This window comes from Lutra lutra, chromosome 8 (genome assembly GCF_902655055.1).
Source record: "Lutra lutra chromosome 8, mLutLut1.2, whole genome shotgun sequence".
NCBI lineage: Eukaryota > Metazoa > Chordata > Mammalia > Carnivora > Mustelidae > Lutra > Lutra lutra.
Window position 1 is genome coordinate 51,424,603 of NC_062285.1, and position 22,535 is coordinate 51,447,137.

The 22,535-nt window shown below is 51.6% G+C and overlaps 3 protein-coding genes across 11 annotated transcripts in view; 1 reads left to right on the forward strand and 2 right to left on the reverse strand.

Moving 5' to 3' along the window:
• Window positions 1-1,209: 1,209 nt before the first annotated feature.
• Window positions 1,210-7,731, reverse strand: SLC39A5 (solute carrier family 39 member 5). Of its 5 annotated transcripts, none has more exons than XM_047743540.1 (13): window positions 7,627-7,704; window positions 7,444-7,513; window positions 6,853-6,921; window positions 6,197-6,551; window positions 5,052-5,235; window positions 3,679-3,841; window positions 3,332-3,501; window positions 2,990-3,130; window positions 2,522-2,618; window positions 2,276-2,446; window positions 2,080-2,160; window positions 1,743-1,933; window positions 1,210-1,461 (listed from the first exon to the last, which is right to left on the reverse strand). In XM_047743540.1, the coding sequence occupies exons 4-13, from the start codon at window positions 6,478-6,480 to the stop codon at window positions 1,318-1,320; spliced, it is 1,626 nt and encodes a 541-aa protein (XP_047599496.1). In that variant the 5' UTR covers window positions 6,481-6,551; window positions 6,853-6,921; window positions 7,444-7,513; window positions 7,627-7,704; the 3' UTR covers window positions 1,210-1,317. The 5 variants fall into 5 exon arrangements, with proteins under 5 accessions (XP_047599496.1, XP_047599494.1, XP_047599491.1 ...); XM_047743538.1 differs by having other exon boundaries at window positions 6,853-6,950; XM_047743535.1 differs by lacking the exon at window positions 7,444-7,513 and having other exon boundaries at window positions 7,627-7,717.
• Window positions 7,732-7,894: 163 nt separating this feature from the next.
• Window positions 7,895-14,149, reverse strand: NABP2 (nucleic acid binding protein 2). Of its 4 annotated transcripts, none has more exons than XM_047743546.1 (7): window positions 14,100-14,149; window positions 12,166-12,267; window positions 11,674-11,812; window positions 11,470-11,541; window positions 11,213-11,294; window positions 11,045-11,108; window positions 7,895-8,427 (listed from the first exon to the last, which is right to left on the reverse strand). In XM_047743546.1, the coding sequence occupies exons 2-7, from the start codon at window positions 12,242-12,244 to the stop codon at window positions 8,228-8,230; spliced, it is 636 nt and encodes a 211-aa protein (XP_047599502.1). In that variant the 5' UTR covers window positions 12,245-12,267; window positions 14,100-14,149; the 3' UTR covers window positions 7,895-8,227. The 4 variants fall into 4 exon arrangements, with proteins under 4 accessions (XP_047599502.1, XP_047599504.1, XP_047599501.1 ...); XM_047743548.1 differs by lacking the exon at window positions 14,100-14,149 and adding an exon at window positions 12,346-12,705 and having other exon boundaries at window positions 12,166-12,255; XM_047743545.1 differs by lacking the exon at window positions 14,100-14,149 and adding an exon at window positions 12,346-12,705 and having other exon boundaries at window positions 12,166-12,262.
• A 661-nt stretch (window positions 14,150-14,810) lies between these two features.
• RNF41 (ring finger protein 41) overlaps window positions 14,811-22,535 on the forward strand; it is a 30,510-nt gene continuing 22,785 nt past the window's right edge. The window contains exons 1-2 of one of the 2 annotated variants that reach the window (XM_047743542.1): window positions 14,811-14,978; window positions 17,424-17,608. The gene's annotated coding sequence lies outside the window, so the exon portion shown is untranslated. The remainder of the gene's footprint in view (window positions 14,979-17,423; window positions 17,609-22,535) is intronic. The other variant, XM_047743541.1, reaches the window with a different exon arrangement.

Genomic DNA, 22,535 nt, shown 5'->3' on the forward strand with positions numbered 1-22,535 from the left:
TCGCTCGCTCCTGCTAGGCCCTTTCCCTGGGGAGCCTGGCTTTGCCCCCCAGGGAAGACAGGGAGAGCCTTCCCCTCCCATCTCCATCCCTCACTCTGGGCACCCTCTCCAATTGCACTAAAGTAGCTGTTGTGCCAGTCTTATCCCCACACCAGGGTGGGGGTCTCTGCTTCCAGTCCTTTCTCCCCCAACTGCCTCCGCTCCTGTCCCGGACAATCTCCTTGTTCCCCTGTATTCCTGGATAGCTCAGCTTTGTATGTGTGTGTTTTGGGGGGTGGGGGTGGGTTCCGGCTGGAGTGGGTTTGGTAGGGGTTTGGGAAGGGCTAGGGGCAAGATGGAGGACAGAGTCTCCTACCCCCTTCCTCAACTCCAAGCCACAGAAGCCTGGGAGGGAGGGTGCCTACTCTCGCTGCCACATGTCTTGCAGATGTGCCAAAATGGGGGTGGGGGGGGAGGGGAGGGGAGGGGAGGGGAGGGTGCCTGGCAGAGCGGCCCCCAGGGTGGCTCTCTCAAAGCAATACAGTTCCTCCGGCCTGGGGGACGGCAAGACAGGGGAGAGGGTTGGGTTGGGGACCTGGGGGTTCCCTGTGTACAGCTGTGTATATTCAGGGGTGTTCTCTGTCTGGTACCCGCCGTGGGCGTCTCTGTGTGTGTGAACCCCCCTCCCCCGTGCCCTGCATGACCTGTGATGCTGCAGACACCACCATCCTGTGTGCAGGGGTGTGTTGGGGGCACTGAGGGGCATGTTCCATGTCCTGTCACCCCCTCCACCCCGTGACCCATGTACTCGGTTGTAGGAAGTAAAGAGAACTGAGCACAATTCACTGGATTCTAGTTGAATCTTTCTCTAAGCAATTTTCCCGTTCCTGCCCTGTACCCTGTCCCAGATCCGCCTGTGGTGCTAGTGTTGGGGTCGGGGGTGTTTAATGCTGGTGGGCAGCAATAAAGGGCAGGTCTGCCCAGATGCCTGTATCCCCAGGGTGCCGAGGGCAGCAGGAAAAAGTGGGGACCTTGCGGTGCATTTGCCCCACCCCTCCCCCTCCCCCCTGGGCTAAAGCACAATGCTCTCCCTGCAGATGGACTCACCCTGTCCCCTCCAGGCCCTGCTCCTGTCCTCTTACCCCGCCCCCACCTGCTTTGAGCCCTCCTCCCACCACATCCTGGTTTTCTATGCTGTTTTGGTGCAAGTACAACTGTCGTAGTCATGGCTTTGGGATGGGTTCTGTTTATTAAAATCCTGTTGCTCCTACGGCCCTGTGTCCCGCCTCCATTCCTGTGGTTGGGGGGAAGGAAGGGCAACCTTTCCACTGGTCCCCATCAGCCATCAGAGACCGGGGGCCGCAGCTGCTCCTCCAGCAGGGCTATGGTGACCATGAGGCCACCCCCCAGCAGCAGCCCCATACCCTGCAGTAGCACATGGAGCGTAGGGAGGGGCTCGGGAGGTCGAAGCAGGGCTGGTAGCTGAAAGAAAGGAAGAATGTCAGGATCCTGGCCTGGTCTCTACCCCCCGCCCCGAAGCAGGAGAGGGAGGTGTCGGAAGGTACCGGCAGCCCCTCCAAACTCCTCCAGGCCCTTGCTTCTCAGGCTCCACCGCACCTGGGGTCTAGCACCCTTCCAGGTGGCTGAGGGGAGGGGGATAGGGGACGGTGGAGGTGGAGGGACTAGGGACTGGCAACCCCCTCCCTGCCAAAGCCACCTCCCTGCTGCCCTTGCTTTTCTCTGCACCGCCCCACACCTCTCACCATGTCCACAAGGGCCACATAGAGGAAGACCCCAGCAGTGACCCCAAACACCCAGGGAGTGAGGGGGACAGGGCCCAAACTGAGCCCCACCCCCAGGGCTGCACCCCCTAGTCCCAGAGCTCCAGACACCAGGCTCAGCAGCAGCAGCCGCCGGAAGGAGAGGCCTGCCTGGAGCAGCACTGCGAAGTCACCTGTGGGGACGGGGGAGGTGCGGGAATAAGCCAGGGCTGCCCCTCAGCCTCGTCACCTGCCGTCACCTGCCGGGCTCCCAGCTTCCCCCTCTTGGAGGCCTCTCCTTTCTGGAGTCCACCCCACCCCGCTTCAATGCCATTCCTACCCAGTTCGTGGGGAAGCTCGTGGCAGAAGACGGCCAGGGTGGTGCTGAGGCCACTAGAGAAGCCATCGGAGAAGGCAGCACCTGGGATTGGCAGGGTTGGAGGTCGTCAGTCTGGGGAACAGCATGGCCACCGGGCCTCCTCTCCCCTGGGTGCCCTCTCCTGGGCTCTGCCTCCCTCCTTCCCCTTCCCTCGCACCTATGGCCAGCCCATCAGTGAGGTTGTGCAGACCGTCTCCCAGGAGGACCATCCATGTGATGTGGGCACCACCGCCACCCTGGTGCCCATGACTGTGGCCTTGGTGCCCAGCGGGGGCTGGGGCTGGTGGGGGCTGGCTGGCTTGCTCGCCTCGGCCCTGAGCTTCTGGCTCTGCAGGAAGGACAAGGGCAGTGCGGGTGGCTGCAGGTGAGATCCGGGAGCCTGCTCTTCATTTTCTCTGCTTACCTGGAGCTGCCTGTAGGGGCTGAAGGGACGTCCCACTGCCATCCTCCAGGTCCAGGGTTGGTACCCTGAGATCCTTTCTTTTTTGCCTGCAGCATCTCTGAAATGGGAGGGTATCCCTCCTGGTGGGGGAGGCAGCAGAGCCAGGGGCTAAGGAGAGGCCGGGCTGCTCACTGGGAAAAGGATACCTGGGCTCACCTCTAGCACTTGGGGGTGTTTTTTTGGCCTCTCCATTCTCTTTCAGGATTGGCACCTCCCTGTTTCTTGTTGACTTTAACTTGGGAGAGGAGGGGCCCTTTGGCCAGAAATCCTGGGTTTGTGCTGAGGGGCACCAACCCACCCCATTAGCTGTCAGGTCCTGCACCCTCAGGCAAATGTCAAGAGCGCCAGGAGCACCCTCAGCGCCTCACCTGGCTGGTGTTGGCCAGAATTCTGGGTTTGGTGGAAGGAGGAGAAAAGAGTATCACTCACTGGCCTGAGCCCTCGATGCCGCAAAAGCCCTAGCATGTTTTCCAGCACAAAGAGCAGGAAGAGACCTCCAAGTACCGACAGTCCCGGTCCCAGGTCCTCCTCTGGTCGTCCGCTAGGTCCAGCATGCTGCCCCCCTTGTGCCTGCCAGAGAGGGGGTTCAGGGCAGACCCCAGAAGCCCGTGCACCTACAACATCTCCCTCATGTGAGGGAGGCTGCAAGCCTTCATTCATTTTCTATCAGAAGGCAGCTGTGGGCTGCAGCCTGGGGCTGGGGCGTGGAGCGTGGGAGCTGACAGGAAGTGGGAGGGAAGCCCTTGGGTACCCAGAGGGGGCTTCACGTACATGTGGCAGCAGGTGGAGTACCGCGTCCCCACAAAGTGTGCCCACGGCCAGGGCCCCCAGGAAGCCTAGCAGGGGCCTCAACAGACGTGGTCCCAGGAGCCGCAGCAGGAGCAGGGAGAGGGGGGCGGGGAGGCTGAGCAGCAGGACTGCCAGGGCGCTATGAACCAGGGCTGGGGAGAAACAGGGACTGAAGTTAGGCTAGGGGTAGAGGGAGGGCCTCGGAAGCAAGGTGGGGCAGGGATACCCTGCAAGGGGAGGCAGCACCCCCAGTGAACCCCCTTGCTTGGCTAAGGACCCACTCTGTGCCAGGATTCAAGGAGCCCTGCCACCCACTCTCACTCACTGACCAGACAGAAGATCCCCTGGGGGAGTTGGGGTTGGGGCCTGGATGCAGACACGACTGTCGATCTGATAAAGCAGAGCTGGACACAGCAGAGCAAACTGATGTGGGGTCAGAGGAGCAGCGGGGCTCAGGCCAAAATTGACCAGCAGCTGGGAGCCATTCAGACACTAGGGGAGTTGAGTTGGAGGTCACACACTGGGGCACCGCTGAGAACGGTGACTCAGATCTTTAATGTCTGTCCTTCCATTGCATGGACTCCTGGGTCTCTCCAGGGTCCCCTTTGCTCACCCCCGCGGGTGCATCATGGACTAGGGATAGTTCTGTATGATCAGTATGTGTTAACTGTTAATGAATATTCAGTCCAGTGCAAATGTTCAATTCAGTACAGATTGGGTGCTAATAAACAATGCCACCATCTCCCTCCCTCCGAAGCCCCTGATGACTTCGTTGATTTGGTGATGGAGTTGGTTGGATGGCTAGAGCCCTCTGTTGCAGAATCTTAGGAGCGCAAGAACTTGAAAAGCCATCCAACCTTCCTTGCAACAGCCCTGTCACATGTTCATCTAGCCTTGGCTTGAATGCCCCCTATGATAGGGAGCTCACCCTCACCAGGCCCGCTTCAGAGTTAACTTTCGCTGCCCTCTGGTGTGTGTAAAACAAGCTCACTTTCTGGCTGAAGACAGCCTTCCTCTCCCTGCAGGTTTCCTCTCCAGAGAGCCAGCCTCAAATTCTACCCTGGGCTGTTTCTCTGGATTCTCTGCTTTGCCCAGTGTGGTCCCTAAGCCAGGTCTGGGAGATTCTGGTGTGGGCTCATGGGTGCTGAGCCCAGAGGAACCGTATTTCACTATTGGAATAACATACCCTAAGATCACACCTGGATTGGTTTATTTTTTTAATTGACTGTATTAAATTACTCTAAAGGGGCACCTGGGTGGCTCAGTCTGTTAAGTGGCTGCCTTTGGCTCAGGTTATGATCCCAGGGTCCTGGGATCAAGCCCTGCGTAGGGTTCCTTGCTCACCGGTGAGTCTGCTTCTCTCTCCCCCAGCCCCTGCTCTCTCTCTGTCTCTTGTGCACGCACTCTCTCTCTCTAATAAATAAAATCTTTTTAAAAATAACTCTTTAGGGGCGCCTGGGTGGCTCAGTGGGTTAAGCCGCTGCCTTCGGCTCAGGTCATGATCTCAGGGTCCTGGGATCGAGCCCCCCATCGGGCTCTCTGCTCGGCGGGGAGCCTGCTTCCTCCTCTCTCTCTGCCTGCTTGTGATCTCTCTCTGTCAAATAAATAAATAAAATCTTAAAAAAAAAAATAACTCTTTAAACCTTTTAGGCCATCTAAAGCCCATGGTCCTTACCCTGTACCTAGAGATCACCAGACTTACATCCTCATTCAGATGGTCAGCCAGTGAATGGTCCAACAACAGAAGCCTGTGAAAGAGGTCCAGGCCCGAGGGTGCTGGCCCACGGGGGGATGCTGGGGCCTTTGGCTTCTCTGGGTCACCCCATCCTGAGGGACCCAGAGGCAGCCCTGCCCAGACATCCACACTCAGCTCAGGGCCCTGTGATCTGGAATGGATGAGATAGCAAGTCAGACTAGCTCATGTTCTTTAAGAAACTGCCCTTCAGGGGTGCCTGGGTGGTGTAGTTTGTTAAGCGTTGGACTCTTGGTTTCAGCTCAGGTCATGATCTCAGTGTCACGAAATCGAGCCCTGAAATCAAGCCCTTAGTCAGGCTCTGAGCTCAGTGTGGAGTCTACTTAAGACTCTTTCTGCCCCTTCCCCCTGTTCTCTGTCTCTCAAATAAATAAATCTTTAAAAAAGAAGAAAGAGGGGCGCCTGGGTGGCTCAGTGGGTTAAGCCTCTGCCTTTGGCTCAGGTCATGATCTCAGGGTCCTGGGATCGAGCCCCGCATCAGGCTCTCTGCTCATCAGGGAGCTTGCTTCCCCCTCTCTGTTTGCCTCTCTGCCCACTTGTGATCTGTCTCTCTCTCTCTCTGTCAAATAAATAAATAAAATCTTTAAAAATTAAAAAAAAAAAAGGAAGAAAGACACTCCCCCTTGAGGATCATAGGGTGCTTAAGGGGGAAAGGAGGGTACAGCCACTAGCTGGAGTTCTTGGGACCCAGAAACCATGGAATGTCAGTTCTAGGAGGATCTGAGAATTGTTGATTTATAGGAGGGTCTAAGAATAAGAATGGGGGCGTGAGAGTGAGAGAAATTGATGTGAGGTGGGGGGCAGCCCACCTCACATCTGAAAATGCTACAGATTGGGAACCAAGTCAGCCTGGAGGCATTGAGCACTGGGACTAAGAGCAAGGAGTTGAAGGACCCAGGGATTTGGAAGAGGGGAGAATTAAAAGGCAGTAGAGGCAAAGGGGGCCGTGAAGGAATACAGGGAGTCAGATTTTGAAAAATTTGTAATTCCAGGAATCTGATTTTAGGAAGCCAGAGCTAGGCAACTGGAGACTGATGCAAGCCCTGGGAAGAGCGGGGGATGTGGTATTTTGGGGTGGGGGAAGGGGTTAGTACCTGTGCGTGGAATTGTCTCCAGCTGGGGGTGCAGCCCGACCAGCTGGAGGCCCGTGGTGTCCCAGCCGAAGGGCTTGAACTCGGCCTAGCCCCAGGCTGTGGAGAAGCCGTGCTAGGCCCCCCGCGGTCAGTGTCCCATTCTCTCCATACAGACCAAACAGCTGGGCCAGGTAATGGTTCTGCTCCTGCTCAGCAGGGCCCAGGTTGGGGGCTGAGCCCCCTACCCAGCCCAAGGCCATCCACACACACAGGCCAGCCACCAGATGACTCCTTGGGGGCCCCATTATTGGGGGGAATGGGCTAGAGGCTCTGCTTCGGGCTTCTATTCCCCTTGGAACATCCTGAGGACTGTGACCTGGAAGAATGAGGAGGAAAGGCCTGGGCTTCTGCTCTGCTGTCCAGCTCAGGCCTGGGGATTCCTCAGTCCCTGTACCGCCCTGCCTAGAACCTAGCTGCAGCCCCCATTCTAGCCTCCTTTCTCCCTCCCCATTGCCTATTTCTGGAGCAGCCTCTTATTTGCCAATTCCCAGAACACCTTCCTTGACCCAGAGCGCCTCCTTCACCTGATCCAGAGCTGACGGCCCATCCTGTCCCCAAAACCCCACCCTTCAATCCTGCCCCACCTCTCCATCTCCCCTCAAACCACAGGGCCTCACCCTCGTTAGCAGTGTGAGAGCCGTCACCTCTGGTCCTGGGCAGGCCTTACTGTGGACGTTAAGATGTTCCTGAGTCTGGAAAGGGAGCGGGGCTCAGCCTCCAGGCGGTCAGGTGGAATGGAGGCCACGTCAGATGGAATGCTGGGATGGACACCCCCCCTCCCGACTCCTAGCCCACCTGCCTTGGGGCGGGGTCTGGGAGGGGAGGAGCCAGTGTGGGAAGGCTCACCTCAGAGAGGAGTTAATGGTTTACTGGTCTCTGGGGTGGGGGTCAAAGGTCAGTCTTGGCTGGGCCCCCGAGTAGGGAGGGGCCTCCCTCTGACCCTGGAAAAGCCACGTGGCTAAGAAAAACCCGAGCCTGGCATTTTCTTCTAAATAATTCACCCCACTAACCCACTTGGTACCATTTCAGCCTTTCCCCCTGCATATCCTCTCACCACACCCCACCTTACATCTAGTACTGGGAGTCCTTCATTTCCAACCCCATTCCCCACATTCCCTGGGAAAGTGGGATCCGGGTGTTCCTCGGCTGGTAAGGGGGTAAAGAGGCAGATAAGTGGCAACCCCAAGGGCGTGGGGAAGAAAGCATACTTAGCAACTCCTTGTCCCAGCAGAGTAAGAGCCAGAGCTCTGGGAATCAGTGATCAAGAAGGGGGACGCTCTGGTGGAAAGAGGGAAGAAATAACTGGGCTCCCCTCAGATGTCTGACCTGGCTTAAGATCAGGGGAGCAGTCTGATTAGGGCAATTGCCTAGGGGGTTGAGGTTGGCGTTACCTGACAGCAGGACTGGAAGGACGCCCAGAAGAAGGGGGACACAGCCTTCTTGGTTCCAGCTGGGGGGGGGGTAAGCAGGCTGGCGGGGCGAGCAAGGGTCACCTGCAGGGGGGGGCAGGGGAGGGAACTACCTTAAAGGGGCAGGCCCGCTTTGCCTAGACCTCCTTACCTGTAACCGGTCTTCCTCCCACCTCCTAGGGATAGCCCATTTTGCCAAATATCTGACTGCTAACCTCTTCATTTTCCCACAAAGAACAAAGGAGTCCAGTACAGAGTGGTAACGTTTATTAGGAAGGAGGGATTCAATTTGTCTTCCACATCACACACACCAGAAACAGACTGTGACTTGCTTCTAAGAGGATGGAGGGTGGGCAGGGGGCCTTGAATCCCAGGTGATAGGCAGTTTCAGCTGGGCAAGGCAGGGAGTACGGGCTTAGGGTGGGTAAGTCCGCTGCTCACCACACCCCTCTAGTGAAATTTAGTGGCTAAAATACTACTACCTACCCACCCCACCCCACCAAAGCCAGCACCCTAGAAGAAGGCTGGGTGCTCAAGATGCTGGGGTTCTGATGGGTGGTGGGAAGGGAGGAAGAAAGTCTTGCTATCTCTTGCTGCTCCTCCGGGTTTCTTTGCCGTTACTGACAGGGCTGCTGGAGGGGCCCGGAGGGCCGGCAGGTGTGTGGTTGGGCTGGCTTCGGGTAATTCGGGTGCTGGGGGGATGCGAGGGTGCGTGAGGGGGGTGCGGGCCACCACCAGGACCTGGTGGGGCACTCAGTCCATTCCCGTTCTGGTTCTCAGAGGCTAGAAGTGGGAGAAGGGGAAGAAATACAGGAGTTAGAGAACTAAGGAGAGCGGTGCGTCCCCGAGGCCCTGCTGCAGGTCCCAGAGACAAACCCAGTCTTCATCAAGCACAGCTATGCACTCCTGCCCGATAGGACCAAGCAAGTGGAGGTTGTATGAACGGAGCCCCAGAGAAGTTGCTATGTGAGCCCCAGTGTGATATTTTTCTCTTTTATTTGTCTATGTATCAGGGAGGTCAGACCTAGAATTCACTGTTTAGTTCTAGATTCAAGGACGTCTGACAAGAATGCCCCTTTATCAAAAGTCTTTATAAAACCAGAAAAGCATGGGTAGGGGAAGGGCCCGAAGTTTCTGTGTTAAAATATAAGAAGGATCTTAAAAAAAAAAAAAAAAAAAAAAAGTGGTGGGTATCACAAAATGTAGCTAAGAGTGAGCAAAACAATTATTACTCACCCCCCCAAATAATAAGTAACATTTTTGTGGGTAGCTTACATGTCTGATGGGAGCCAGGTGTGTGAGATGATTTCCCTGAGCGCCTGCAAAGGTGCATCTTACTAACCTTGCCACACCCACAGTGTGACTCTATGTTCGACTATCTCCTTCATAAGCTACAGGCTCCTAAAGGCAGGCGCTGTGTTTTATTCCTGGCTTTCTCCTCTAGACATGCTTGTTAAGTGAAGACACAGGCCTGCCTCTCATATGTAGAGGGCACTATGACCCCTAAACGGGACAGAAGTCATAGGCTAGTGGTTCTCCAACCACATCCTTGCTGAGACCCGGTTGCTCCACACCAAGACAGCCGAAACAGAAAAATATAATGCCTTTTGCTCAATACACAAAAAATGTTAGAAGAGGATATAGAAAGCTTTTCTGTTAAGTTTTTTTTTTTTTAAAGATTTTATTTATTTATTTGACAGAGAGAAATCACAAGTAAGCAGAGAGGCAGGCAGAGAGAGAGGAGGAAGCAGGCTTCCTGCTGAGCAGAAAGCCCGATGTGGGGCTCGAACCCAGGACGTGGAATCATGACCTGAGCCGAAGGCAGCGGCTTAACCCACTGAGCTACTCAGGCGCCCCAACTTTTCTGTTAAGTTTTTATGCCATCCACATTTTTTTGGTTTTTTGTTAAGCCTTTTTTACCTGTCAGGTCACCAAGTGAATAAACATCTGGCAGGTATATATGAGGGGCCAAGAGGCTAACATGTATCTTATTTAAAATACTTTTGTTTTTTTTTAAATTTTATTTATTTATTTGTCAGAGAGGATGAGCACAGGCAGAGGCAGAGGGAGAAGCAGGCTCCCCGCTGAGCAAGGAGCCCGATGCGGGACTCGATCCCAGGACGGTGGGATCCTGACCCGAGCCGAAGGCAGCTGCTCAACCAACTGAGCCACCCAGGCGTCCCTAAAATACTTTTTACAAATTACGGAGTTTGGGAGACCTGGAAATATATAACAGTCATATTTCCCATTGAAAACATGGATGTTGGGACGCCTGGGTGGCTCAGTTGGTTAAGTGTCTGCCTTCAGCTCAGGTTGTAATTCCCAGGGTCCTGGGATTGAGTCCCACATTGGGCTCCTTGCTGGCAGGGAGCCTGCTTTTCCCCCTGCCTGCCACTGCCTACCTCGCCCGCCCCCCCCCCCTCCCCCCCCGCTGCTGGCTTGTGCTCTCTCCCTCTGCCCTCTGATAAAGAAAGAAAATCTTTAAAAAAAAGAAGAAAAAGAAAGAAAGAAAGAAAGAAAAAGAAAAGAAAAAAAACATGGATGCTGACTTTTTGTGGTGGAATTAAATGTTATTTCATGATGTGTCCAAGAAACCCCCTGACCCTGGTGGTTCTGACGAAAACAATTCTGAGAACTATAGCAACTGGGGATATAGGCACAGACTGAGGAAGGGCAGAAGCAACCCCGAAGCCTCGTGTCATATGCAGAAACCTAAGTCACCGATCAGAGGTAAGAGAGAGCCAAATCCCAGGGAGTGCTGGGGTCAGCTGGGAAAGAACCCAGATGGAGAAAAAGAGCAGTAAAAATCCAGTTCCTAAGGAAAAGTGAAGGGATGAAGGAGATGATGTTGGTGAGTGATTCTACTTAAAAGCAAGAAATGGAAAAGCAGGGCTTGAAGTATAGGAGATGAAAGAATCTTAACACTGAGGTCCAAGGTGTACAAGAAAGGTCTTTAGTTTCAAGAAGAGTGATGACCCTAAAAGGAAACTCCTTGGTGCTCTAAAGCTGTACAGTGTGGACTCCATGTTAAGTCCTCTGCATCCATGTCAGAACCGTGGAATGAACTGAAAGGGCAAGGGGAAAAGGGCAAGGACCCGCCAAAGAAGCAGAAAGAAACAAGATCCAAGGAAGGAGTGCAATATTTGCTGAGATACTGTTCTCACTGGTGTCCTTGAGTGCTAGTGGCACAAGAGTCCCAGAGCTCTAGCAGTGACAGAAACAGGTCCCCAAATCTTTTCCCCACAAGGACTTGCAAAAGAACTGGGAGGAAGGACTGGCTGGAAGGCAACACACTGAGAGAAAAGAAATTGGGGAAAGGGGGATGAAGGCAATTCATCTTTCCAGGCTGGGGAGAGAAAAGGAGCTAAAAGAACCAGCGGCTGGGAGGAAAGAGGTGTACCTGGAGAGACGGCAGGGGGTCCGGTGGTAGGCTGGGGGGCCGGAGGGCTGCTGTCGTTCTGCACCTAAAGGCACAAATTAAATACTCAGACCTTGCCCTCCACCCCCGCCCCCCATGCTCCTGGGACTGACCTGCCCTCCTTCCCTGCCTCAAGGCCATGGAACTCACCGCCTTGTTGGGTGCCTGCTGGGCGCTGTACTCTGGGTTTGGCTCACTGAAGTTAGGAACCTCAGAATATACCATACAGAATCTGCAAGAAGAGAAGTTGGCTAAAGCCTCGGACCCAGTCTCTGGGCCACTGCTGGAGGCCTCAGAAGGATCCAGATATGAAACATGGACTCTATAACCATATGCTGCCTCTGTGCAAAGCTTAAACTTACCCCCTTGACCTGGTGCTTCTACACCTCAATCCCCAAGACACTTACTCTCCAATCTTCTGAAGATCACCCCCACGTCCAGTGTATAGCGTCAGACAACCTTTGAACACTGAAGCGTACCTGTGAAGGCACAAAAAAGTAAGATTCGGAATACTCATAAGAGTTACAAGGGCTGTTAACTCTTAACTGCCCCCCCACACTCCCACCTTAGCTGTTACTGCCCGTGGATAACCAGGAGTAACCAGGAATTACCCTTTGGTGAGCCGAATAATGTCTCCAGGCTGGATCAGGTTACCCACGTCGTCCCAGACAGAGATATTGATGCTGCCTGTTTTGTCTGCCACTTTGCAGGTCCGAACCTCGTGCCCGTCCTTTGTCTTGGTCACTCGACCTGCAGAGAACAGATAAATGGTGGGGCGGGTGGGAGGAATAGATGATCAGAGGGATGAGATCTAGATACTGGTGGGGTGAGGGGGGAGTGGAGGGACAGCACCATGGAGAGGGGCGCTAGTGGAAAGAGGCCCGAGTGGTGCTAGAGGCTTGGATCTGGAGAGTTCTATCTACCCTACAGGCGACTACAACTCTCCAGGCCAGGATCTAGGAGAGGTTAGGTGTGAGCAATTTCTTGGGGTGCGCCCTGACATCCCGGTAGCTAGTTAAGTGCGGAGATGGTGTTCCCCCCTCCGGCCCCTCCCCCCAACCCAGAGAGACCGCGCAGGGGGCCCACCATCCCAGAATAGCCACCTGTCTCCAGCACAATGAAGATGAGGTTCAGATTCTTGAGCCCGGGCTTGATATCCTTCACGAAGGTCTCCGTCGTCATGCTGTCCGAGCCTCCGCACTACACTAGAAGAGGTAAAGGGGAATGAAGGCTCAAGGCTTGGAGACTTCGCCCCCATGCTCCACTTCCCAAGGCCTACCTACCACACTAGGCTGGGGTCAGGCAGCCGCAAATCCTCTAATTCTTCTAAAAGTTTAGAAACGAACTTCCCCAAGAGCCTCCAACTTCAAGATCAGAATTTGAGGGTCTCTGGATAGGCTGCTTCGAGGTCAGAAGGCCCCGTCCCGGGATGCTCTTTCAGTCTCAATCCCCGACGTCGGGGAGCTGACGGAGACGGGGGTAGGGAAACTGGTGCAGATCCAAGGAATGCAACCTTACTCGCCAAACCTTCCCGAACCCTCATCCGGACAACCCAGGACTCGGTCCATCCCCTCCTCCCCCCAGCCACCGCCGCCCACCGCCGCCCAGCCACCCACCCAGCCAGCCAGCCAGCCAGCGGGCCGGACCGCTCACGCTGCAGAGCCGCCCGCAGGGGGAGCCACAGGCCCCGCTGCCGCCGGATGCAGCCCGACGGAACGCGGGAGTGAGGACATTCCCGGAAGTTTCCGGCTGGCCTCCCTCCGGCCAATCAGCACTGTCCCGATGCGCCCCGCGCCCCGCCGCCGGCCCCCACTCAGCCAATCGGGACCCAAGATTCACGCGCCGCGAAAGGGGCGGATTTTATGTGTTAAAGGAGCCCCGCAGATGGTTGGCGCCTCGGGAAAGATTGGCCAGCAGGGGGCGCCTGGGGTCCAATTTTCCTTACTTGACTGAGAGACTACGCTTAGTCTCCATGACTTTATTTCTTTTTTTTTTTTTTAAGATTTTATTTATTTATTTGACAGAGAGAGATCACAAGTAGGCAGAGAGGCAGGCAGAGAGAGAGAGAGGGAAGCAGGCTCCCTGCTGAGCAGAGAGCCCGACGCGGGACTCGATCCCAGGACCCTGAGATCATGACCCGAGCCGAAGGCAGTGGCTTAACCCACTGAGCCACCCAGGCGCCCTCCATGACTTTATTTCTAAGACGTGGCCCTGGAAAAAGGACCAGAGGTTTTGGAATACAGTGGACAAAAGTCTGAAACAGGCTCAGCACTTCACTTATTTTATCGACAGTTCTTAACTATGTAATTTCGGTTTGCATACAAGAAAACGTAAGTTATATAAAAAGCAGTGCTTAGCACATAGCAGGCAGTTTCTTCTCCCACTGCTATAACCCTCATCTTTATTCCTGATTTGGGGTCCCCATCTTTAATGCGCTATACAGCCTGCTTCGTCAGGGTTTTGGAAAAAGTAGCCTTCACACCAGAGGCTGACTCACCCTTTTTGAAAGAACGGAACCCAGGGCACAGAACAGCATTTGCATTAGTCCCTCTAAGAGTGTGAAAGGTACCTCTTCCTAATGCACTTAACTCTCTAGATCCCAGGGTCTCCCCCGCTCTCAGAGGCTTTAACGGAGGAGGCCCGAATCTTTAGTTCCCCATTGGGACTTGTTAGAAACTCAACAAAAGGTTCTAGTTCTGTAATATGTACAGCCAGTTACATATATATACAAACCACAACCATTTGTTTACCGACTATCCATAACAAATAGTATTTAAGATTTTCTTTTAAATTTATTTGACAGAGAGAGAGAGGGATCACAAGTAGGCATAGAGGCAGGGAGAGGGGAAGCGGCTACCGGCCAAGCAGAGAGCCCGATGCGGCGCTCGATCCGAGGACCCTGAGATTATGACCTGGGCCAAAGGCAGAGGCTTAACCCACTGAGCCACCCAGGCACCCCCTGAACAAATACTATTTAATATCAGATTAGCCTAACAGGTCATGTAATTATAATGTCTTGGCTTGATTATTTCCTTACCTTCTGGAGCGCTTTAGGCTCCGCTTTGACTTTCCTCCGATCCCAGGTTCTCTCCCCCCAACACCCCCAACTACAGTGTTGTATCCTAAGGAAATCAGAGCATAACATAGGAAGAGGGACATCTTATCTCCCCTTCCCTTAGGTGTTTCATGGAACTCTAGTCGTATCTGGAGAGCCAACGTAGATACAGCAGGAGTGCGGCTAGCAGAGAGGCAGGCAACCCGTTGGGCACCCAAGATCAAAGCCTTGCGGTTAGACACTACCCCACACTCCACCCAGTGGTCGCCCTGTAGACTACAGTATCCACTCCGGTGACTATGAGTCATAGGGTCGGGAGGCACCGGGATGCTGACCACCGCTCTGGAAACAGGAGATGCCAAGTCTCACTACGGGCTGGCCTCGCAATAATCTCGCACCTCGTCCCATAGGAGATCGGACTCGTATTCCCCCGTAAAGTGAAGTCTAGACCTGCAGGGATTCAGCCTCGTGCTCCGCCCCCTACATTCACGCGGGGAACACCATAGAGTTCTCCCTCCCAAATGGCTATATAGCCCTCGTTGGGATCATAAAGATTTCCGGTGTTGAGGGGAAGCCCGGGTAACCCTCCTCTTTCCTCGTTGGTCGCTCTTGGCTTCTAGTCTAGATTCGAGTTAAACAAAGAGGCGGGGTTTGGTGACGAGCTTCCGCCGGGTTGCGTAGCAGCGGTGGGCGGGGCAAGGGACCCGACTCACAGGGCGACGAGTGGTTGGAACCTACCCTCTCCTTCCCCTTCCCCTCCCAGGATAGGCTTGGGACCCGGCACCGGAGCTATCCTGTGGCCGCTGCGGCCTCAGCTCCAGTCGGGCCGGGGTACGGAGAGTCCGGGCCGCTTCCAGGGCGGTGCGTACTGCGCCGGCGCGGGCTTCCACCTAAAAGAGGGTGTGGGGCGGGAGGGGGCGATGTCCCACGGGGGTTGGGGCGGGGGGGCTCAAGGTATTGGAGGTCAGGAGAAGGGATAGGAGTAAAGATGAAAAATGGAGGAAGAGAGCAGGAATAGGGAGGAGTCCGGAGGTGAGAAAGAGGCGCTGGAGGGTGGGTTGTTGGGAAGGTGCATTGGAGTAGGGGAGTCCTAAGTGCGGGAGGGGGTCTGCGCTGACTGGAGGACCGGGTGGAGGGGACCTGGGGTTACAACGTGGTGTTTAAATGGGCAGTGACGACGGGCAGGGAGAGGAGGGAGGGAACATTCTGGGGGCTAGCCTGGGCAGGGGCGGCGGAATCTGAACCCCCGCCCTCGAAGCGCCATAGCTTGGCTCCTCTCCCGTGCCTTGTCTTTGGCAGCCTTGTCTTCCTCCTCCATTCCTTTTCCCCCTCCTCCTCTCACCCCTCCTTGAAGGAATCTCACATTCCTTACATCCCTTCCCTGGCTTTGCAGAGCCAGGCCCTTTCGCAGGCTTCACACACCGAAAGCCTTCCCCAACCCAGAACTCTGTGGAAATGGGAATGGGGAGGAGGGGGCTGGAGAAGGAGCAGAAAGCTGAGAGGTCAGAGTGTTTTGCCCAAGGGGCTCACAGACATCTTCCCCATTCAGAAACTGAGTTCATTCTCCCTAATAGCATCCGTGGCTGTTGAAGGAGCCACACTGTTCATGGGGCCTGGGCTGTGATAGTGATAGTTTGACCACTTCCTAAACAGGTGGTTTTAGAGTCTGATAATAGGGCAAGAAGCTGGTAGTGTTGCTGGTTGTTAGTTTTCCCCCAGGTAGGAATGGGGTAGACTAGTGGTAGGGAATCTGAGTGATGTGATCATGTTACTACTCTGTGTGTCCAGCTGACTGTGTCTGGGCCTGGTTCCCTGTAATTGAAAAGGAACAAGCTCCTTTTCGAGCATTTCCTCACTAGCCTTCAGTATTATAAATTCATTTTACGTTCTTTTACTACAAATATCTTACCTGAAACATAGCTGTATTCAGTATGTTTTCACATTTATTATGTCTTTGATTTTCCAGGACAACATATAAGGTAGATAAAGGCAGGTATCTTCCCTACTTGTCAGGTGAAGACACTGAAGCTATGGAAGAGATATATGGCTTGTTTAAAGTCCTACAGTTGGCAGGCTTGGGACCAGAACCCAAGTTTCCTGACTCCTGGTCCTCCTCTCAGTTGAAAAAATCCTGGTTTCTTCTGGCTAAGGGAACATCCCAGCATGGGCAAGATTCTGAGTCTGGAGCTTGTCATTAGAAGACTGAGCATAACCAGTAACAGTGGTTCCTGGAAGCATTTCATGAGGTAGAGGTGCCTGTGCCAGGTTGTTGGGAAATAGGGTGTGTCAAAATGCAAACAGCATCATACTCTGCTTTGTGATATGGATGAGGGAGAAACAGCTTCCTCACTACCCCCGAAAGAGAAAGTGTGTCTGACATTGCACCTTTATCTCTCTGGTTCATTTAAAAATATTACACTAAACGTGTTGTGGCTGATGAGCATTGTAAACCAATGAGCGTGTGTACTGGACTCAAGATGAAATGGTCTCAGTTTTATGTGCAAAAATTATCATCATCCTATTGCTTTGTAACAAAGCCCCCAATCTATTGATAGCCATGTGATGGGGAGGAAAGGAGTTTCAATATTTACTTTTTTCCTGTGTAGTAGTGAGTAGATCTCACAGCACCCTTCATCTGAAGCCTTGTCCCCCTTTACTTGGTCCCATTCTTAGTCAGTCTAATCATACCTCTGATCCTCCCGGTTGTCCACTTGGGAGTAATTGCCCATTTCACTACTGCTGCTGCTTCTTTTTTAAAGGCTAATCCCCTCAGGAATATTTTCTGATTTGGGAAGTAGAATCACACCTGCAGGGATTCTTGAGTATCTTCTCCTTATGAAATAGTATTTTCCAGTTGGAGGGTGGGATTAGAATTGTTTTTACATGACTTCAGTAATTTCTGTGAAAAGCCTTTGGGAAACAGGAAAGCATTGTACTGTGCATGTAAGCTGTCACTGATCTCTGCATCATATAGCCACAGATCTGGAAGCGTTGACATTACTCGTGGTTGTGTGCACTGAATAAGAGAATCTTTTTCTGTCTCAAATAGCTCTTTACCTTTTTTCTTGTTCCTTCCTCTGCCTCTCTCAGCTATGTTTGACTCTCCTGGACTGTGTATGTGATTCCTTAGCCAATGCTCTCCATCTTTAGAAGGCAGTCCTATGTCCCCAGCCCTGCAACCTGTTGCCCTTAATGGAATCATCTCATCCTCCTCAGCCAACTGCCAGATCCAGGTCTGTCTAGTTTCACTGCCAGGTGGTGGTAGTTCCCCTGACTCACCTTTTTCTTCCTTGTTCCTATTAATAGAGTGCTCCTGATTGTGACATCACATCCATCCCCTTGGCGATGGAGCTTGTTACTAGGAAGGAAGACTCAGTCGGACAATAGCCAACAAGATGGGTTACTGGGAGCATCTCCTGAGTGGCACTGAGTGGAGGCCTCAGGGGGTTGGAGCCTTGTGAACAGGGAACCTACCCCCCAACACTTGGAAGGTAAAGAGCCTTGATTCAGAATCCCATTCCAGGCTTCCGGTCTCTTCTCAGCCTGTCTGGATTCCCTCTGCTTTTGAAAACTTGGTTCTTAAAGATTCTTCTGCATAAAGCTTTCTGTGATTAACCCACATCAGTCTGTTCTTTACATATTTATGTCTGACGGTAACTATTAACTTTTCCTTTTTGGTGAATTGCTCAGTCAATTTTCTGTCTTTTTATGTGTTTTATATCTTGTATATTCATTGGGCTCAAGCCTACACCTTAGTTTGAGGACAGTGATTGTGTTATCTTTATCTTTTATGTGTCTCTACTGGCAAAGTGACTGTGCGTAGATGATGAAGTTGAGGTTTGGGGCAACCACATAAATAGTGCTTGGAGTTGGTGACTAAGTGGGAGGTCCTTGCTGGCCTTCAGGCCTGGCAGGGCTCACTTCATGTGTTAAATAAATTCTTGAGGAATTGTGTGCCCTCTGGATTCTTTGTAAATTGAACCACTTAAAACATACTAGAGGATTTAATTTCATTTTTAAAAATATTTATCTATTTAATGAGAGAGAGAGCGCATGAGCCAGGGGGGAGGGGCAGAGGGGAAGAGAGAGAAAATCCTAAGCAGGCTCTGTGTTCAGCTCAGTATAGAGCCAGATGCGGGGCTCTATCCCCTGACCATGAGATCATGACCTGAGTTGAAACCAAGAGTCAAGACACTTATCCAACTGAGCCACCCAGGTGTCCCCTAAAGAATTTTAATTTTAAAATCCGCTGTGGTAGGCCATATGACCGGCTCAGTCTGTGGACCATGTGACTCTTGATTTCAGAGGACTCTTTTGATCTTAGGGTCATGAGTTCAAGCCCCACATTGGGTGTAGAGCTCACTTCAATCAATCAATTGGTCCCCTATAGTAAATCCAGTATGGATCATAGCATTCTAGAATTAAACAGAATCTTTGGGGCAATGTAGCTCACCCCTTCATCTCATAAGTGAGGAAGCAGAATTCCTCAGAAGTCATTTCTCTAAGAGAAGGAGTAACTTCAGTCTAAGAACTCTACTGCTTAAATAAAGAGACTACTTTGTTTCTTTCAGGATTTTATTTATTTATTTAACAGAGAGAGAGAATGTATGCACAAGCACAAGCAGCAGAGGGAGAGGGAAAGAAGGCTCCTGGCTAAGCAGGGAGCCAAGGCAGGGCTTGATCCCAGGCACAGACATGAGTTGAAGGCAAACGCTTAACCAACTGAGCAACCAATCCACCCAGGTGTCCTAGGACCACTTCCTTTCACTTAAAAAGTCAAGAGAGTTGCCTAAAGAGAGCAAAGTCAGTTCAGTTAGTGGTAAAGCCAGGGCACCTTCTCTAACTTAATTATCCCCTAATTTAGCCATTTCTGTTTTATATGTTGAATCTCAGAACCCTGCAACTTGTAGAGTACCTCAATGCATGTAGTCCAAGATGCTTCATTTCTTGTGTGGTAAGGGACCTGGGGCCCAGCTCAGTTAGGTAACTTGCCCAAGGTCACACATCTGGTCAGTAATAGAGCTAGAACTGGGTCTCAAGTTTCTGGATTCCCAACTATGTCTTCTTATTTTCCATACCTATTCCTTCATTGGGAGATTTGTAATGAAACGTGAGACCCTTCACCAGTTAATTTCTTCACTATGTTGAAATTCCTAGAAGTCACCTGTTTCCTTACATTGGAGTAGGTTATAGTATTGAGCCGTGCATCAGCTCCCTGCCCAGTGGGGAGTCTGCTTCTCCCTCTGCCCACCCACCCCCCCCCCCGCCCCCAGCTCATACTCTCTCACTCTGTCTCTCTCAAATGAATAAATAAAATCTCGGGGCGCCTGGGTGGCTCAGTGGGTTAAAGCCTCTGCCTTGGGCTCAGGTCATGATCCCAGGCCCCACATCAGGCTCTCTGCTCAGCAGGGAGCCTGCTTCCTCCTCTCTCTCTCTGCCTGGCTCTCTGCCTACTTGTCTATCAAATAAATAAAATCTTTTAAAAAAACGAATAAGTAAAATCTTCAAAATTAAAAAAAAAATTTTTTAAGATTTTATTTATTTATTTGACAGAGAGAGAGAGATCACAAGTAGGCAGAGAGGCAGGCAGAGAGAGGGGGGAAGCAGGCTCCCTGCTGAGCAGAGAGCCCAATGCGGGGCTTGATCCCAGGACCCTGAGATCATGACCTGAGCTGAAGGCAGAGGCTTAACCCACTGAGCCACCCAGGTGCCCCTAAAATTAAAAAAATTTTTTATTTTTTTTTATTTTTTTTTTTTTAAGATTTTATTTATTTATTTGACAGAGAGAGATCACAAGTAGACGGAGAGGAAGGCAGAGAGAGAGAGAGAGGGAAGCAGGCTTCCTGCTGAGCAGAGAGCCCGATGTGGGACTCGATCCCAGGACCCTGAGATCATGACCCGAGCCGAAGGCAGCGGCTTAACCCACTGAGCCACCCAGGCGCCCTAAAAAAATTTTTTAAAAAGACAAGGTGCATGGTTTGCACATCTGTACACAGGTTTAAGAAACTGTGAATAAGGGAGGATAAATGTTCAGGTTCCTTTAGCAACAATCTGTTTTGAATTCCTGGCTCTCTTTAGGGGTAGACCAGAGAAAGCAACTTCAACAGCAAGTTAAAAGGGTATAGAAAGGGATCTGAGAAAGCCCTTGCATTTTATGATAATAGTGACGAGGATTATATAGAGAGACCCCAGTGTGACAGCAAGAAAATAAAATAATGTAATTACCTTGTTGAATTCTGGGCCTATAGAAAAGAAAGCTGGAAATGCAGTCTTCAGGTTGGGTTTGAGATGTTCAAATCAGGGAGGTTGGCAGAACAGCCCGAAGGGACACCTCAGTGCTCCTTAGTTCAGGTGAAACCTTCGGAAGGCCTTTTCTTCTATTCTACGACTCGACTCGAGGAGAATATCCAGGAAACTGCCTCCAGTGGTTATGGTCATTGGCTATGACTCTTGAGGTCCCTAAGGTGTTAGTTTTATTAAAGCTTCCACCCCCAGGGCAGTGAACAGTTGAGTTCTTGTGATGCCTCCCCCCTTGGAATGATAACCTGCTCCTCTGACGGCCCCATGGCAGTGTTGAGAGTCCCAGAGAATGGAAGGAATCATCAAGGAGCCTAGCCCATCAGGTTGACTGTCTGCCTGGGGGCAGGGCAAGGCAGGGCAGAGAGCTGGCTTCCAAGGTTGTATAAGACTTTTGTTTCCCATAGATGACAAATAGGGAATACCCTAATCATATTATAAATCTAAATTTCCCCTTAATTCTTGAGGCGGCACCCCTGAAAGAATGCAATTGTGTAAGAGTAGATAAAACAGGAGGACCTCTAATCTGATAAAGGGGGTTTTGATTTAGAACAATGCCAGGGTGCCTGGCTGGCTCAGGTGGAAGAGCATGTGACTCTTGATCTCTGGGTTTTAAGTCTGAGCCCCCTCACTGGGTGTAGCGATTACTACAAATAAATAAATAAAACTAGAAAGAACAATGCCTACCATGTCTGTAGTTTTGTAAATGCTGACTTTATGGTGGGAACCTTATAGCTCTTAATGCTGACTAGTGGCTTCCCTCCCTCTCTGGCCATCCCTTTGCCGGGAGAGACAAATTCTCTGCTATTTATTTTGGGAAATGGGATCTCCTGAGACCCCATTAAGGTAAGTTTCAGAATCTGTATTCCTCCTTAAGAAAATACTGTTAGTTGGGGCGCCTGGGTGGCTCAGTGGTTAAAGCCTCTGCCTTCGGCTCGGGTCGTGATCTCAGGGTCCTGGGATCGAGTTCCGCGTCGGGCTCTCTGATCAGCAGAGAGCCTCCTCCTCCTCTCTCTCTCTGCCTGCCTCTCTGCCTACTTGTGATCTGTCAAGTAAATTAAAACAAATCTTTACAAAAAAAAAAAAAAAATACTGTTAGCGTTGGTATATTGAAAGTGCAGGGGCGCCTGTATGGCTCACTTGGTTGTGTCTGACTCTTGATTGCAGCTCATGTCTTTTTTTTTTTTTTTTAAATTGATTTTTTTAAAGATTTTATTTATTTATTTGAAAGAGAGAGATCACAAGTAGACAGAGAGGCAGGCAGAGAGAGGGAGGGAAGCAGGCTCCCCGCTGAGCAGAGAGCCCGATGTGGGACTCGATCCCAGGACCCTGAGATCATGACCTGAGCCGAAGGCAGCAGCTTAAACCACTGAGCCACCCAGGCGCCCTGCAGCTCATGTCTTGATCTTGGGGTCATGAATTCAAGCCCAATGATGGGCTCCATGGAGTCTACTGTAAAAGAAATGAATAAGGAGTGCAAATAAATAAGTAAATAAATAAAAAAGTAAAGTACAAGGGCGCCTCAAAGGCTCAGTCTGTAGATGATTAGGGGTCATCTGCCTGCCACTCCCCCTGCTTGTGCTCTCCCTCTGACAAATAAATAAAAAATAAATAAAGTAAAATAAAATAAAATGAAGTGAAAGTGCAATGAAGCACCATATAAACTCTAGGCCTGCTTTTTTTTTTTTTTTTTAAGATTTTATTTATTTATTTGGCAGACAGAGAGAGAGGAGGAGGCAGATTCCCTGCTGAGCAGAGAGCCTGATGCAATGCAGGGCTTGATCCCAGGACCCTGGGATCATGATCTGAGCTGAAGAGGCTTTAACCCACTGAGCCACCCAGGCACCCCTCTAGGCCTGCTTTTCTATATTGCCCCATAGCAACAAGGGAGAAAAGGGAAATGTTATTTTAATCTTTGTCCTTTGCTCTAAGGATAACTGATTTTTTTTTAATTAAATCTTGCAGAAATATATAAACTGATCAAAAGTAAAATCTTGGTGGGGCACCTGGCTGGCTCAGCTGGTAGAGCATGGAACTCTTAAACTCAGGGTCATGAGTTCAAGCCCCATGTTGGGTGTGGAGCCTATTTTAAAAAAAAACAAGTAAAATTTTAGCGTCTAG